Here is a 17,971-nt window from a genome sequence, read left to right as displayed (position 1 = left end):
AGAGCCTGGGTGTAATGGAAAGAGAAGAGTCTCAGTTTTCTACTCTATGAAATGGGGACAATAATTCCTAGGTCCTGGTGTTCTTATGAGGTTTACCTGAGGTAGTGATGATAATTAACATGTAATGAACACTTACTCACTACATGTCAGGTGCTATACTAAACCTGTGCATACAGTGTATTTTATTTTACTGTTACAGTCGTTTGAGATCATTACTCCTGCTTTTCTTCAGTTTATTAGTGAGGAAAGTGATGCTCAGAGCAGGTAACTAATTTGTCCAAATTCACAAAGCAAATAAGTGGTAAAGCCAAGACTTGCACGCAGATCTGCCTGACTCTGAGCCTGAGCTCTTACCCTCTGAGCTTTGCCACCAGCACAGCCCCCAGAACACAAGAGGCGAAGGATTACGGTGTGTTCTCTCCTCTTCTCCTCCCCTCCTGCAAATCTTCCCTACAAACCTCGGTGCATGGTAGTTTATATCAATGGCAAGTTCAGTCTTATGTAGTGGGAAGAGGCCCTTAGGACCCTGAACAGGGCAAGAGGCTTTGGGGCTTCCCCAAGCCACCAACTAGCAAGGGAGTCAGGCCATAGAATTTGGATCAAGTATAGCAAGTATTGTAGACAATTTCTTTCTTTCCTTCTTTCTTTCTTTTTTTTTTTTTTTTTCTTTTTTTTGGCTGCGCCGTGAAGCTTGCAGAATCTTAGTTCCCCGACCAGAGATTGAACCCAAGTCCTAGCCATTGGACCACCAGGGAATTCCCTGTAGAAGATTTCTTCAATGTTCTTCGTTTCTGCATAATTATTCCACTGCCTATTTCCCCTCAGCATTTAGCAGTGAAACTTTTGAGAAGTAGCAGGGTCTGGTGGAAAAGACAGACAGACGTGAGTTCAAATCTTGGTGCTGCATCTATCTCCTCAGCTGTGTTACTTGAGTGAGTTGTTTAACTCTACGGACCTTCTTCTGTAAAATGGGGGAAATAAAGCCCAGCAGTGTTACGGTGCTTACCGCTGACGAGGATCGTGGGGCTGCTCTAGAGATAGAGACAAGGAGAGGAGTAGTCACGTCCTACTCTGGGATCTGTCCTGGTGGGGTGGTGAAGCCCAGCAGTTAGAGTGGATAGTGGCAGAGTTTAACAGGAGTGGAAAGCAGCTGAATGGCCTGTGAATGGCCTGGCGGACACATGGAAGGGAGATGCGTCAGTGAGCTATTCACCGGGGGTGGGGGTGGGGGGCCTTCTAGATGTTCCTGACAGAAGAGCCAACACGTGACTCTACCACTTTAAGAAGCACAGCACTGATACAATCTGCTGCCCATTCTTTTTTTTTTCTTTTTTTTGCGGTACGCGGGCCTCTCACTGTTGTGGCCTCTCCTGCTGCGGAGCACAGGCTCCGGACAGACAGGCCCAGCGCCCATGGCTCACGGGCCCAGCCGCTCCGCGGCATGTGGGATCTTCCCGGACCGGGGCACGAACCCGTGTTCCCTGCATCGGCAGGCGGATCCTCAACCACCGCACCACCAGGGAAGCCCTATTTATTTATTTATTATTATTATTTTTTAATACCATAGTTTTTATTGAAAAAATTTTTGCCTGTGGTAAAACCAAACAGTATTAAAGGATATGTAACAAAAAGTTAATCTCTCGGGCTTCCCTGGTGGCGCAGTGGTTGAGAGTCCGCCTGCTGAGGCAGGGGATGCGGGGTTCGTGCCCCGGGCCTGGAGGATCCCACGTGCCGCGGAGCGGCTGGGCCCGTGAGCCATGAGCGCTGGGCCTGCGTGTCCGGAGCCTGTGCTCCGCAGCGGGAGAGGCCACAACAGTGAGAGGCCCACGTACCACACACACACACACAAAAAGTTAATCTCTCTTCCACGCCAGACCCTATGCCCCCTCCCCAGAGGCGAATCAAGTTTTTCCTTATATCCTTCTAGAAATTTCTGACGCATGTCAAGGAATATAAACCAGTTTTTTAAAACAAAAATTGGTATAATATATACACCATTTTGCACTTTGCTTTTTCAACCTAGCATATAATAGCTAACAATTATTGAATGCTTATATAGCAAACATTGTTCTAAACACATCATACGTGTTAATTCATTTAATCCTCACACAACCCTAAGAGAAGTAGGTTTTATCTATTATCTCCATTTTATGGATCAGAAAACTAAGGCTCAGAAATATTCAGTATCTTGCCCAAAGTCAAATAGCTAGTAAGTGGTAGAGCTAAGATTTTTTTAAAAGCTATAATTCACATACCATAAAAATCAGCATTTTAATGTAAAATTCAGTGGTTTTTAGTATAGTCACAAGGTTCTATAATTATCACCACTGTCTACTTCCAGAACATTTTTATCACCCAAAAAAGAAACCCCATACTCATTAGCAGTCACTCCCCAGCCCCCTCTCCCCGCTGCCTCTGGAAACCACTAATATTGTTTTAGTTTGTATGAATTTGATTATTCCGGACATTTCGTATAAATGGGAATCATATAATATGTGGCCTTTTGTGACTGATTTCCTTCACTTAGCATAGTGTTTTCAAGATTTATCCATGTTGTAGCACGTGTCAGTATTTCACCTTTTTTATGGCTGAATAATATTCCATTATATGACTATACCAAACTTTGTTTATCCATTTACTAGTTAATGGACATTTAGACTGTTTCCGCCTTTTGGCTATTATGAATGACATGGCTTCTATGAACATTTATGTACAAATTTTTGTGTGTACATATGTGTTCTATTCTCTTGGATATGTACTACCTAGGAGTGGCATTGTTGGGTCATATGGTAAGCCTACGTCTAACTTTTTGAGGAACTGACAAACGTTTCCACAGAGCCTGTACCATTTTACATTCCCTCCAGCAACATACAAGGGTTGCAATTTCTCCACATCCTTGCCAACACTTATTTTCCATTCTTTTTGGTATAGTTATCCTAGTTGGTATGAAGTAGTATCTCATTGTGGTTTTCACTTCCGTTTCCCTAATGACTAATGATACTGAGCATCTTTTCATGTGCTTATTGGCCAGTTGTATATCTTCTTTAGAGAAATGTCTGTTCAAATCCTTTGCCCATTTTTAGATTAAGTTTTTGTCTTTTTGTTGTTGAGTTGTAAGAGTAGAGCCAGGATTTTAACCCAAGCAGTGTGACTCCAGACCCCATGTTCTAAATCAGACTCTGTACTGATTTCAACATATCTTAGAGAGTATTCCGAATGAAAGCACATACGGATCTATCACAATCTTATTTCATGGTTGCACCTGTATTCTATAATTCATTAACCATTTTCCTATTCGTGGACATGTATGTGCTCCCAGTCTTTGCTATTATAAACACTGCTGTCTTGAACATCTCGGTATTTGTGTGTTTCTTGTCTCATATGTACAAGTATACATGTAGGAAGAATTTCTAGAAGTAGAATTCCTAAATCAATTGTATATCTTGAATTGCTCTCCAAAGAAGTTGTACCAATTTATATTCTCACCAGCAGCATGTGAGAGACTATCCGTGTACCTTTGCCAATGTTGTACATTATCAAATTACTTGTTGCCGTTGTGATGAGGGGAAAATGCTATGTTATAATTGTTTCAATATTAATTATTTAATTATAAGTGAAGTTAAATCTATTTCCCTATAGTTATAATCCTTTGGAATTTCTATTTCCGTGAAATGCCTCTTCATGTCCTTTGGTTTTGTTTTTGTTTTTTTCTATTCTTAGTAGAACTATTTCTGTTTCTAAGGTTCTTAGTCTTCTGCTCATTTTTGATTTGCAGAAGCTCAATTCTTAGTCATATATTTGGCAAAAAATGTTTCCTATTTAACCTTTTTACTTTAATTACGGTATTTTATTCTAGAAAGTTGAAAATTTTATACAGACATGTTTATTGGTCATCTCTTTTACGGCTTCTGGATTTCATTTCCTACTAAGAAAGATCTTTACCACTCCAAGATCTTATGAAACATTCTCTCCCATTTTTCTCCCCAATGTTTTTATATTATCACCTTTTTTTTTTTTTTTTTTTTTTGGCGGTACGCGGACCTCTCCCTTTGCGGAGCACGGGTTCCGGACGCGCAGGCCCAGCAGCCATGGCTCACGGGCCCAGCCACCCCGCGGCATGTGGGATCTTCCCGGACCAGGGCACGAACCCGCGTCCCCTGCATCAGCAGGCAGACTCCCAACCACTGCGCCACCAGGGAAGCCCTATTATCACCTATTTTTAATAAAAAACTTTACTCGCATAACCCAGACGTCACCAGCGGTTACTCTGCTCCTTTGAATTGAATTAAAGTTGGTTCAAGCATTTGTTATATGATTTGTTTGGAGCCTCATACCCTCCCCCAAATATCTGAACTCTGGGGACTTATGTCTTCTATGGCACCGAGCTCCTCTTCTGTCCTGCATGTGCTGTGCACGTACCACCTCTTCCCTTGATTTTCACAAAAACTGCTCACACGAGGCCTGTGTGGGTGTGTTGTGTATATAGAAAACTTTACTAAGTTTAGAGAGATGGGAAGAAGGGGGACCATATCACAGTAATGCAAAGACCTTCCATGTGAGTTGCCCTTCTTAAAATCCTTTAGTCATCCCACAGTTTGCAAGACCATCCTCTATAGTCGTGTGCACTTTCCTCCCTCTTCTTTCCCCAAACTCCTGCTCACCTCTAATGTAGAGCAATGTAGCTCTCACTCTGCCTTTGGCTCTAATCTTTGTTTTCCTGAGAAAGGACAGTCCCCTCCCTCTGGTGTATTCTGGTACTAGCGAAGTCAGTTTTTTGCCATCCCTCTACACTAGGAATAGAAGGAGACCTCGGTAACTTGATAAAGTCATTAGCATCAAAGAACCTACAGAACAGTGGGACAGTGGAGGTGTCTGGCTTAACACCAGGATCAAGCAAAGGACACCCATCATTCCACCTCCCTTTGAAGTTGTTTCGAATCAGGGCATCCAACTTCAGGGCTCCCTTACCTCCCTAGGCCTCGAAGGATTTTCCTTACTTTCTTACAAGCTCCTTCATTCATTTAAGAGGATTTTTAAATATTTTTCTAGCATTTTTTAGGTGTTTTGTCATGAGTGTAGGATATTCTATTAAATTTTAATGGCATACACTGAAGACCTGGCAATTTCACTTCTAAGAATCTATCCTGTAGAAATGTTCATACAAGGCCATCCCTTACAGCATTAATCTGTACCAGCGAAAACTGAGGAAAATTAACATTTCAGTAGATAAATAGGTAAACTGTGAAATGTTCATAATGCAGATACTCTGTTGCTGTTAAGACAGATTTATACCTTATCATATGAAAGAATGAAAGTCAACAATGTCTAAAATTAATAAATCAAGAGAATACTATAGGCAATATATTTAGATACTGATGAGTGAGAAATTAAAGTAATAAAACATGGTGTATAGTATGATTCTGTTTTTATTTTTGAAATACATTTTTGGTATAAAGTCATTATGTGCTTATAAAAAGGTTTGGAAGGATACACGGAAAAACATTAATAGTATTTATTCCTAGAAAATGCAAGTGAGGTTGGAGACTCATCTTCTACTATATACATTTATACGTTGTATGAATTTTTCACAAAGAACATAAATTTATTTTGTAAAAAAATAAACAAATAAATGTTTTCCCTCTCAGAGATAGCAGAAAAGGATATGTAAATGTCAAAACAAAGAACTTTTTAAAAAGATATACAACTGGCCCAGAATAAGGAAGAGGATGGTCCCACTTCAGATGGTCCCATCTAACATGTGTTCAGGGAGAGGGACCAGGCCGGAGAGAAAGAGGGTCCAGGAGTCACTGAAAGCACTGAAGATGTTTAGGTTGGAGAAGCAAGACTTAGAGAAAATGTGAGGGCTCTCCTCAATTTTTTTTTTTTTTTTTTTTTTGACCACGCTCTGCGGCTTGCAGGATCTTAGTTCCCCGACCAGGGATTGAACCTGGGCCCGGCAGTGAAAGCTCAGAGTCCTAACCACTGGACCGCCAGGGAATTCCCTCCTCAAATATTTTAAGGACTGTTATGTAACACACAGTCTGGAGGGAGATGGGTTGGAATTACAGAGAGTCAGATTTTTATCTAGAGGAAGAAGGAACTTCATAGGAGTCCAAGCTGCTGTCATTTTAAACCAGCTCTACCCTCCAGCTTGGCTGCAGACTGTCTCCTGGTTCCTGTTCCACTCTGGCTCTCAAACCATGTCATTCCTCTTGCCAGGTCTCTGATGCCAACCCCTTTTCTCTAACTTCTGCTCTGCTTTCTACCTGCCTCTAGGAGCTGAGGTTCCAGAATGACTCTCCTCTTGCCTAGTGGCTTGTCTTTGCCCAGTGCTATGGCCCTGAGCCAGCCCTTTCCCTGGGAGGAGAAGCCGGATGCTTACTGACAGTGGAACTGGATGTTTCAGAAGGGAGTGTATTCCTTGTTTCCAGAGTTAGGGAAGCAAAAATGGGCAAGTCCCTACTGAGAATATTATTGAAATGATGTGTATCAGTTGGGATTCTTTGCTTACAAGTAATAAAATATGCCAACTTGAGCAAACACTGCAAGAACATTGAGTAGCTGAACAGTGTGAAAATCGGTCCAGGGACCAGGAGGAGAATCAAGGCAGTTGCAACCCTTGAACCAGCTTTTCAAGGTGACATCTCTGGTATGGTTGAACCCCCATGTGTTTTCAGTCTATATTTCACCCCACTCAGGACTCAAAATCCCAGAAACCGGAGTTTTGATTGACCAAGCTTATCCCATGTGCTCTGGCTCTAACTGGGTGGATGAGAGAAAGGCTCTGGCTGGCAGAGCCTACAAAGGCTTCTAAGGCTCGCTCCTGTGGCTCACATGGGGAGCAAGACATTTGATTTAAAGTCCTTCAAGCAGTAGAGGGCAAGTAAACTCGCCCAAACACACAAGAATTGGGGGTTGTTGGCAGAAGGAGAATGGGTACTGGGCAACTGAAAGAACAGCACTTGAATAAATGTGGAACTAGATTAGTGGTTCTAGATCTTTGGACTTTTCTAGACTTGGAAAAACTTTTTTTTTTTTCACTAAATAAGTTCATTTAAACAAAATGACTGCTATCTGGTATCATCATCATTTCATAAAAGAAAGGTCATTAATGTAAAAAAAGTAGAAAGACAATCTCAGAATAAAAGAGAGTCCATAAGTGAATAAATTTCCTTTAGGTCATGGAATTCCCTGTTGGTGCAGTGGTTAGGACTCCATGCTTCCACTGTAGGGGCACAAGTTCGATCCCTGGTCAGGGAACTAAGATCCTACAAGCTGCGTGGCGGTAGCCAAAAAAAAAAAAATTACTTTAGGTCAGATTTATTACAATGTTTTGTTTTTGTTTTCTTTTTGCGGTACGCGGGCCTCTCACTGTTGTGGCCTCTACCGTTGCGGAGCACAGGCTCCGGACGCGCAGGCCCAGCGGCCATGGCTCACGGGCCCAGCCGCTCCGCGGCATGTGGGATCTTCCCGGACCGGAGCACGAACCTGTGTCCCCTGCATCGGCAGGCGGACTCTCAACCACTGCGCCACCAGGGAAGCCCTACTACTACCATGTATTTTTCCTTGTTTCCCTCATTTTGCTGGAGACCATTGAACACAGACTGGCCCCCATTTGGAGATGGGCTTTTAGGAATCATTGGACTAAATGATCTATAGGTGCTCTACTAACCCCAAGCAAGATCCCACTGTGATTCCAGTGGGATCTTGCTATCGAATAGTGGTTCTCAACTGGGGACAGTTTTGCACCCTAGGAGACATTTGGCCATGGCTGGAGACATTTCTGGTTGTCACAACTGGGGGTGAGGGGTAGAGTACTACTAGCATCTCTTGGGTAGAGACCACGGAGGCCACTCGATGTCCTGCAATGCACAGGACAGTCTCCCACAACAAATCTGGCCCCAAATGTCAAAGTGCCAAGGTTGAGAGACCCTGCTATCCATAAAGGAAATCTCATTAAGCAATTAAAATGAATAGGACAGGACTTCCCTGGTGGCGCAGTGGTTGAGGGTCCGCCTGCAGATGCAGGGGACATGGGTTTGTGCCCCAGTCCAGGAAGATCCCACATGCCATGGAGTGGCTGGGCCCATGAGCCATGGCCGCTGAGCCTGCGCATCCGGAGCCTATGCTCCGCAACGGGAGAGGCCACAACAGTGAGAGGCCCGCATACCGCAAAAATAAATAAATAAAATAAAATAAAATAAAATAAAATAAAATGAATAGGACAGAGAAGAGTGTGGTTAGGTGCCGCTGCAGCCTTCACTCGTGAGACAGAATTTTTGTCTCGTTAGATTATAACCGCTTCGTCCAAATAAAACGTATTTTTAAAAAAATACAAAAGAAGCACAGAATCACCACTGACATTTTGGAAAAAGGCAGAGGAATATAAGGAAGGGAAACAGATTACTCTCAGCCCCTGCCTGTTCTCTTTCCTGATCTCTGTTTCCTCTTGGTTGTCTATTAGCATCTCAAATACAGCACATCCAAAACAGACCTCTTGATTTTCCTGCCCTGTCAGCGTCTTCCCACATCTTCCCAGCTGGGAAACTGGCACCTAACCCTTTAGAGTCACCCTTGACTCCTGTCTTTCTCACACCTACATCGACTCCATCAGCAAATCCTGCCAATTCTGCTCTCATAGTATGTTGCAGATTCCATCACTTCTCACCCCTCCCCATTCCCAGCCCCAGCACTGCCTCAACCACTGCAGAGGCTCCCAAGTGCTCTTCTAGTGTCCACGTTTACCCACTGCAGTCATTTCTCCACACATCAGTTAAACTGATCTTTTTTTGTTTTTCATTTGTATTTTTTGGCCGTGCCACGTGGCATGTAGGATCTTAGTTCCCCAGCAGGGATTGAACCCACACTCCGTGCATCGAAATCACAGAGTCTTAACCACTGGACCGCCAGGGAAGTCCCAGTTAAAGGGATCTTTAGAAAAAATTAATCAGATGTACCCCAGCTCAAAACCTTCCAGTGGCTTCCATCACACTTAGAAAATCCTAACTTCTTCCTGTGGCCCAAAGACCCTGCTCCTTCTTCAGCCTCATCATTTGTTCTCATTTGAGCCGTGCAGGCCTGGTTTCTGTCCCTCAGCCACACCAAGCTCCTGTCTGCCTTGGGGTCTCCTGCACTTGCTGTCCCCTTTGCCTGGAACATCGCCCAGATCTTCCTTCCATCATTCAGGGTCTGCCGGGATCACTCCTCCTCAGGGCAGTCCTCCCTGACCTCCCCACGGAAAAGATCCCTCTCCTCCCCAGTCTCCCATCCCACCACCCACACCCCCTGCCCTACTCGATTCTTACCTAAAGCCCTTATTATTCCATAGTATCATGTTGATTTGTTTATTGTTTTTCTCTCAACTATGATACAAGCTCCGTGAGGGCTGGAATTCGTCTTATTCTCGGCTGAAAGGCCAGTGTCTAGATCAGTGTGTATACACAGTGGTCACCCAGTAAATATTTGCTGAACGAATTGTTAACATTTTGGTAACTACACTTCTAGTCTCTTATCTACCTTTTTTTTTTTGGTTGATTGATTTCATATAATTATATTCATTTTATATAAAATATATAATATTATCTACCTAATTTTGTATCTTGATTTTTAAAATTACTGTTATATCTGAAACAATGTCTTAGTACCAACTCTTCATAAACAATTTAATAGTGGCGTACTGTTCCTTTGGGTAGAGATGTCAACAGGTCCTTGAACATTTAGGTGGTTGTAACCTTTTGCTGTAGTAATTGTCACTGCAGTAAACATTATAGTGCCTGAATCTTTTTTTCTTGTGGGTAATTTCCTTAGGATAGCATCCTAAAACTGGAGTTACTAGATAAAGGATATGAGTGCCTTTACATTTCTTAATATGTGCCGTAAAAATGATAATATCCTTTATTTTTTTTCCTATCTCTTTCCTACTCAGTCTTACCCTGCCTGCAAAAGCCCTGAGATGACTTCAAACCTCTTCAACATTTATGGGAAGAGCCCTCTGATTGTGTACTTCCTCCTGAACTACGCCTCTCTGCAGCAGCCTGGCAGAGACGTGTTGATGGTCAGGAGGGAAAAAACCAAGACCATCCCATATCCTTTCCACCGTGGGCTGGGCACACATTACTCCAGGCCCCTGCTTCCTCTTCCCAGAAGCAGGGGTGAAGAGACAGGCATCCAGCCCTTAGCACAGCACCTGCCACATAGTAGGGGCCCATCAGGGGTGACCATTGTTACGAGCCTACGGGTCGGAATCTTGCTCATTTTAATTCCAAATCTGCCTCGTGCACTGGCTGAGTGGGACCCTGGGCAAGTCGAATTTCCCTGTGTGCAATAATCTCTTCCTTTCTACCAGAAAGAATGGACTACTTAGGGACTCTAACATATTTTGCAACTCAGTAATGCCTCCTAGATGCTCACTGACCCCACAGTATATATTGATCAGGAATTTTGGTGTCTAGGGGTATGTTTCTTCCAGCACCCTCCTCACACACACCCCTCCCCAGACCCATCAGCAAATTCTTGGCCCTCATGACATTTATCCTAAAAATATGGTAAAAAGCTCAGATCTTAAGAAAACAGGTGTGATATGCGTTGGTGTCCTGAGTCTTAACAGTTTACCGTAGAGGGTCAGAACATGGAATCAAATAGACCTGGATTTAGGAACCAACTCACCTGCTCACCAGCTGAGTGATCTTAGACAAGTTCCAGCTTCTCTCTGAGCCTCATTTTTCTCATCTATAAGATGGAGATAAGAGTACCCGCCTCATAGAGTTGTGATGCAGAGAACAGGCACAACACCAGTAAAGGCTTAGTTAGCACAGTGCCCGGCAGGTAACAAATGATTGAACGTTACCTATCAGCATACAGCGCCCCATAAGGAGGAGCTTTCATAATGAAGTAGGTAGGTCTTAACTCGTGCCCTACAGCACTTCATACCCACAAGCGTATTTATATATCTGTAGGCAGAGATTAACAACACACACTTCATAGTACTTTATTGTTTATAAAACGCTTTCCCTTATATCACCTCTCTGTGCTGTAAAGACAGCGTAGTGTAGTAGAAGGAGCCTGGGTTGGGGATACACAGCCCCGGTTTGCGTCCCAGCTCAGCAACCCACTGGCTTTAAGATCTCACGTGCGCAGCGTAACCTCTAAGCTCAATATCTTTATCAACTCATTCCTAAAGTGAGGATGGTTATACCAAATCAGTAGCGTTGTGACCAGGATTAAATGGCATACAGCTGGCACTAAAAAAAAATAGTGACTATCATTATCATCATTAACATCATCTAAGGTAGGTGCTATCTATTTTATAGGTAAGGAAATGGAGACGTAGAGGATGACATAGATTGTCTGATGTCCCACAGCTCGTGATGAGTGTGGCTGAGATTCTGACCAGTTCAGAAGGGGTGGAGGGGTGGCGAAGGTAGAGAGAACTTTTCAACATACAAACCTGAGACGGGGAATGGGGACTGGGCCTGAGAGGAAAGGAAAGTTGGAATCCCTTCCTGTTCACCACTGTGATAAGAGAGTAAGAATTTTAGATGGTAGTCTAAAACAAGCACTTCCTAGCCCTTCCATCAGCAGGAGGGGAGAAAGACTTTATTAAAAGATGGGGAATGGCCTAGCCATGGAGAGGATAGCTTCTCTCTTTCCCAAGCAGGCCATGGAGTGGTTTCCTGCTCAGATTTCCAGAACCAGGTCGGTTTCCCCATCCTGCTATCACACCCACCTCCTCCCCGTGTACTGGACACATCCCACTAATAATAATGCTGAGTCAATACCAACTGACAGTGTGGGGTTTTCCTCGACATGAAAGCCACTGAGTCCACCCTGACGTACGCTGAGGTCATCAGGCTGACCCTGAGCAACATGAAGAAGCGGAGGGACGACCTCCACCAGCTGAACCAGTTTCACTGGAGTGAGTGGAATCATTTCAATGCGTACCTGGAGGAGCTGCACAACAACTTCCTCAGGTATTTAAGGGGCCTTCAGGGGAAGAGGCGTGGTTTCAGCATTTGTCTATGGCAACACATCACACCAATTTGTAACTGGGGTCCAGCCCTGTAATGACCTGTGAAGCGCATTCCGCTTTCTTGTGGTCAGAATGTAAACCCCACGATAACAGAGGCCGGATATTTTCATAAAGTTATTTTTTTCCTAACTACAAAAACATTTATGCTCAATGAAAACAAACAAAGAACCTGGAAAAGCACCTACAGGTACACATTGCCAACATTTTTCTATAAATTCTTCCAATCTTTTTTCCTGGACACATACATCTGGATCTCTAAACAAAAGTAGTAATCGTACTGCCAGACGGTTTTTAGACTTCCCCCCCATTAGCAGCATATTATGAACATTTTCCTCTGCCTTCTCCCTCTTCAATATTTTTATTATATTTAGAAATTTTTCAGACCTTTCAGAAAAGTTTAAAGGACAGTGCCATGGACACCATTATGCCCCCACTGCGTTTACCAATTATTCACACTTTGCCACATTTTTCCTTCTCTCTCTAATAATTAGGTCAAATAAAAATTTCCCCAATTGTGCCCAAAGTACCATTTTTGGTTTTACTTGCTGCTCCAGGATCCATTCAAGGATCCAATACCTGGAGGTGTTGTGTTTCGACGTTCTCTCTTTGGTGTCTTTTAGTCTATGATAGTGCCCTGGCCCCCAGCTTTGTTATTATTATTATAATTATTTTTTATGACATGGACTTTCTTGAAAAGCTCAAGCCACGTTCTGGATTTTTCTGATTATTTCTTCGGGGTATCATTTAACTTGTTCCAATTGATCTCATATTTCCTATAAGATGGACATTGGATCTGTACTAGAGGACTGATTAGATTCAGGTTAAGTCTTTTTGCCAAGAATACTTCACAGAGACCTTGTAAATTCCTGTTACACCTCATTAGGAGAAACTTAATGTCGGGTTGCCCCGCTGCTTATTTAAGGTGGCCTCTGCCAGAGCTCTCCATTGTAAGCCTACATTTTTGCCTTTCTAATTAGTCAGCAGTGAATGGTGTGATTCTTTGAGACTGTGAATATGCTATCCCAACAACATTCATCCAGTGGTTTTAACATCCATCCACGGTCTTTGCCTGAATCCGTTGTTACCTTTGGGGCCGCAAAATGGTGATTTTCTACGTCTACTATTCCTCCTGCTTTTATTAGCTGGCTTTTTTTTTTTTCTTTTTTTGGTAAAAAGGAGCTCACCTTCTTTTTTCACTCTTTGTCTCACATGTCTTCTCTGCCTGCCCCCATAACTCTTTCATGTGGCCACCGTGAAAGAGAAGCTTGAGAAGTATCTGAGAAAGGAGAAGGAGATTTGCATGACTGGATTAGACCAGAACTGGTCACTTTGTTATCCAAAACAAAACTGGATTCAGTTTGCAGGGGAGAAAGGGGGAAATTGCTATTGGCTAGACAGCCATCTATATCTGCCATAATATGAGAGAAAGAAAAATACGAACTCATAGATAAATACTTTGTTATGCAAAGTGATACAATGAAGTTATTTCTAAAATGTGCTGGGACACAGACAAACAACACATACACACACGCTTGTTAAGCACCAGCACAGAAATGCAGTTCGGCCTAAACTTTCATCAAAAGATGATTGATTAAATAAACTATCAAACGTCCGTACTCTGCAGCCAAAAAAATGGTGATGTTGATCTATTTCTATTTTACAAGGAAAGATGGTCACAACATATTAATGGCCCCCAAATCACGTTATAAAATGGTGTGTATAGATAGGCACAGTTGTTTATCCTTATTTTACAGATGTGGAAGCTGAGGTCAAAGGACAGAACCTTAGAGGGCAACTGCATATGTGGGAGAGGATAGAGTATGGGGCAGAGGGAGAAGGAATGACCAGAAGGAAGGAGGAGAGCTTATATATAAAGGCAGACCAACAGAGAATGAAGCTGAGAGAAGAAGGGGAAGTAGTAATTAGCAGTGTGAGTGCCAGACACAGAAACTTGGGGCTGAGACAGGTTTGGTGCTTTGGTAGAGAGAGCAGTCAGACACTAGAACATGGGACATTAAGGGGAAGGTATGAGTCCCCATGTGGGGGTGGGAGGGGGGAGTAACTAGGAGGCAGAGGAACAAAATTCTGAATCAAAAGGCAAGATTGGATGGTAACAGGGCTATTTAAAAATAAGGTGGAAGACTCAAGCCTATATGAAGAGGGAGAGATTGGAGGTGCAGGTGAGGGAGGAGAAGGTCACGGTGGGTTAAGGGAGAGCACACAGGAATTGCTGTTTAGGGTTCTTTGCTTCTGCCTCTGTTACTGTAGTTCATTATGCTGTTTGTTCTATAGTTCATTGTCCCAGCAAATATTTTCAGCACCTTCTATGCACCAGGCATTTTATTTTGTTTACAAGACATTGTTTTGTAATGTCTGTCTCTTCCAATAGTTGTAACAGTTCTTGAGGGTGGGACCCATGAATGGCAGAGCTACAGCCAGAATATAGGCTTTTTCACTTACTAGCTCTATGATATTTGATCTGTCACATAGGTCATTTAGCTTCAGTTTCTTTGTTGATTTAATGAAGATAGTATTTCCTACTTTGTAGGGTTGTATTGATCAAATAAAATAAGGCATGTAAAGCCTTTTCATAACCAAGCCCACAGTAAATGATTGTATAAATTAGAATTAGATTTGGCTTCCAGTGACAGAAGAGCACAAAATAGTGGCTAAAACAAGATACAAATCTATTTCTCTCATTTAAAAGGAGTCCAGTAGATATGGCAGTTCACAGTGTCAGGGGTCCAAGCTCCTTTTATCTTATTGCTCCATAATCCTCAGCCTCATGTTCCAATATGGCTGCTCAAGCTCCAGCCATCAGGTCCACATTCCAGCCAGTAGGAAGGAAGATGGACTTCCTCCTGGAAGTCACAAATATACCTTCCATTTTCATTCCATTTGCCAGAACTTAGCCCCATAGCCACACCCAGCTGTGGCATTAACAAGGCAAAAATAGTTTAGGGTTAACATTAAATTCATATAGAATATTCAAGATTAAGCCTACAGAGGGAATTCCCTGGTGATCCAGTGGTTAGGACTCCGCTTTCACTGCCAAGGGCCCAGGTTCAATTCCTGGTTGGGGAACTAAGATCCCTCAAGCCACATGGCGTGGCCGGAAAAAAAAACCAACACAAAACAAATTAAGCCTACAGAATATTTATTTGAGAAATATATAAGGAAATCCTTTTTTAATAATGACACCCTTATCAGGTGAATTATAGTAAAGATTTTTTAAGTCAGGAGAAACTTTGTAATTATGTGTTAGCAATTACATTGCCAAATACATCCACTTTTTGTTAGATAAGAAACTCAGCATGGCTTCTATTAATAAAGTGCTCCTCCAAGTTTTGTCTCCAGAAAAAACTGGTGGCCTTAAAATACATCCATGTTGTTAGACATCAGGGCAGGGCTACCCTTGGGAAAGTAGGGTATGACTGAGCAGGCGTATGAGGGGGCTTCTAGGGGGCTGGCAACGTTCTGTTTCTTGATCTGGGAGCTGGTTACATGGATGTGCCCAGCACGTGAAATCTCCTTGAGGTGCACATTTAGAGTTTGTGCACGCTTTGGTATGTATGTTATACTTCAGGAAACTTTTAAAAAATGGTGACCATCTGCATCCACCAATTTAAAGGACACACAGAGCTCAGAGGACCTTGTCAAGCACTCCAGGGGTGCAATTGACAAATCCAGAATGGGAAATTCTGTAGGACAAATAACCTGGTTTCTTCAGTACATAAAAAGCAAGGAAAATAAAAGAGGGAGGAGGTGCTGTTATTGTTTAGAAGATACTGGAGAGATATATTAATCAAAACATTGTTTGGATCCTGACTTAAATCAACCGCTTGAGATAATTATCTCAATTATGAAATAACTGGGGAAATTTGAACACTGACTTGGTTTTAGATGATATTAAGAAATTCCTTTTATTGGTATATTCCCTTTTTTAAAGACATGATAATAGTTTTGTAGTTATGTTTTGAGAATCATGTCTTAAAGAGGTACATAATGAAGTGTATATGGATGAAATGACATGGTGTCTGGGATGTGCCTTAAAATAACCCTTGGGATGGGAGGCAAAGGAAGTAACAGATGAATCAAGACTGACTTCAGATTGATAACTAATAAAGCAAGGTAATGGGTAAATGATGTTAATTATACAATTTTCTTTACTTTTATAGATGTTTAAATTTTTGAACACTATCTTTTTTTTTTTAATGGTGGCCGTAACAAGATCAAAAGGTGACAAATGCCCCTGTGGAATAGTATTGATACTTGTAGGGGGGCTAGGACTCTTTTGGGACATCAATTACCACTTGTTCCCCTAATGTAGCGTATCAGCTGGGAGCACTGCCATTGACCTTGGACAGACCAAAGCTGTAGGAACAGCTCTGTTTCACCCTCAGTATGATTTAGGTCCATCATTTAGCCCATGTGAGGCTTGGATACCTCATCTACAAAACAGGGACACTACTCACAGAGTAGTTGTGTAGGTTAAAGGAGATGTCGAGCTTAGTGCCTGGCTCACAGGAAGTGCTCAGAAAATGACGGCTATTAGAGGTAATATGTGTGACCCCCACACCATGAAGAGTGCAGGGGCCAAAACAGCACTGGGCCTTGGAGTTGGAAAGTTTGCCACTGGGGAGGCCTAGCGAGCGGTCTCCCTTAGAAAAGGCGATCCAGCAGCTGTTTTGCTGGGGTCTCTGCTCTAGGTGGAGGAAGAGCCTAGCTGGCACATGCAGATGGAGCTGTACAATGAAGGAGCGGGGTCAGTTGCTGCTGCAGAACTTAGTTTCCTTGTGAGTCCAGAGCCCTGATCCTTAAACTTGTATGGGGGCAAAGCACCCGCAATTCAAAATGCCCTTTGCAGAGTTTTATGAAACGTTTCAACATATGATTCTCTCATACAAGCTAAAGATGCTTCCACTAGTGGAAAATAGGAGCCTAAGACATGTATAGACTTCAACAAATCAAGAGATGACAATATAGAAAATATTATCAAGGAATTACGACCAAGTTTTCCTGTTAGAAAATGTCATCACAGCAAGGACAAATGCAGGTCGCTGCTTGTTCTTTGTCTCTCCACTGCAAGCAGACGCAGGCTTCAAAAGGTTAAGAAAAAGTTGTGGCAGAAGATGCCAAAAATGAGAATTTTGTGTCAACACAATTTTTTCCTTTGACTTGGGGAAAGACCCTCACTGTTGGAATAACCACTGGTTTAGGCCAAGTTCAACACTGGTTTCTTAACACCAGTCTTTCTACATCTATTCTGCAGCAGCAGAGAAGTATATGACAGCATCTTAATTCACTTGAATGTATATTTGTTGTTTTTTGGCTGCCTTGAATGTCCATAACCTGCTTCTTCATCGAGTGGAGGTCCACTCATATTTCACACATCAGCTGGTATATTTTCCAGCTCAGCATTTCCGTTGAGTACCCCAAACGTATCTGAACGTGCTCCACTGAAAACCTTCTCCTATAATAGCAGCAGCAGCAGCAGCAACATTAATTGAGCACTTCCTATGTACCAGGCACTGTGCTAATCGCTTGACCTATGGTAACTGAATTAATCCTCACCACTACCGTAGGTTCCATTACATTACCATGTTGAGATGAGTACACTGGCAAGGAGAGGTTAAGTAACTTGCCCAAGAACACACAGCAAATGGCAGAGCCCCAAATTGAATTCAGCCTGCCCTCAAGCTCATGCTTCAGCTTTCTCTCAGGTCGTTGGTTTTCCTCAGCTGTCTTCCTAATTTGAGTATGATCCATTGAGTCAGGGACCACATCTTATTCCCCTGTGTCCCCCAGGGCTATATGACTCCCAGCACATAGCGGGGGCTCAGTGACTGAGTTGCTGCGGCGCAGTCAGCTTTCTGCTTCAGTCAGTTGCTCCTGACAGATGTAATGAATGAATTGGTAAATATTTGCCTCTCTTTTCATGTG

The 17,971-nt window shown here is 42.8% G+C and overlaps 1 protein-coding gene across 1 annotated transcript in view; it reads left to right on the top strand.

The window, feature by feature from the left end:
• FAM227A (family with sequence similarity 227 member A) overlaps positions 1-17,971 on the top strand; it is a gene marked incomplete at both ends in the record, with an annotated part of 80,382 nt that overhangs the window by 51,365 nt on the left and 11,046 nt on the right. Inside the window, 2 exons of the mRNA XM_082666193.1 lie at positions 9,926-10,097; positions 11,813-11,969. Coding sequence (XP_082522319.1) covers positions 9,926-10,097; positions 11,813-11,969 — 329 coding nt within the window. The remainder of the gene's footprint in view (positions 1-9,925; positions 10,098-11,812; positions 11,970-17,971) is intronic.

Source organism: Grampus griseus (assembly GCF_964374135.1).
Source record: "Grampus griseus genome assembly, chromosome: 11".
Taxonomy (NCBI): Eukaryota; Metazoa; Chordata; class Mammalia; order Artiodactyla; family Delphinidae; genus Grampus; species Grampus griseus.
This window is presented reverse-complemented; position numbering and strand designations above follow the sequence as displayed.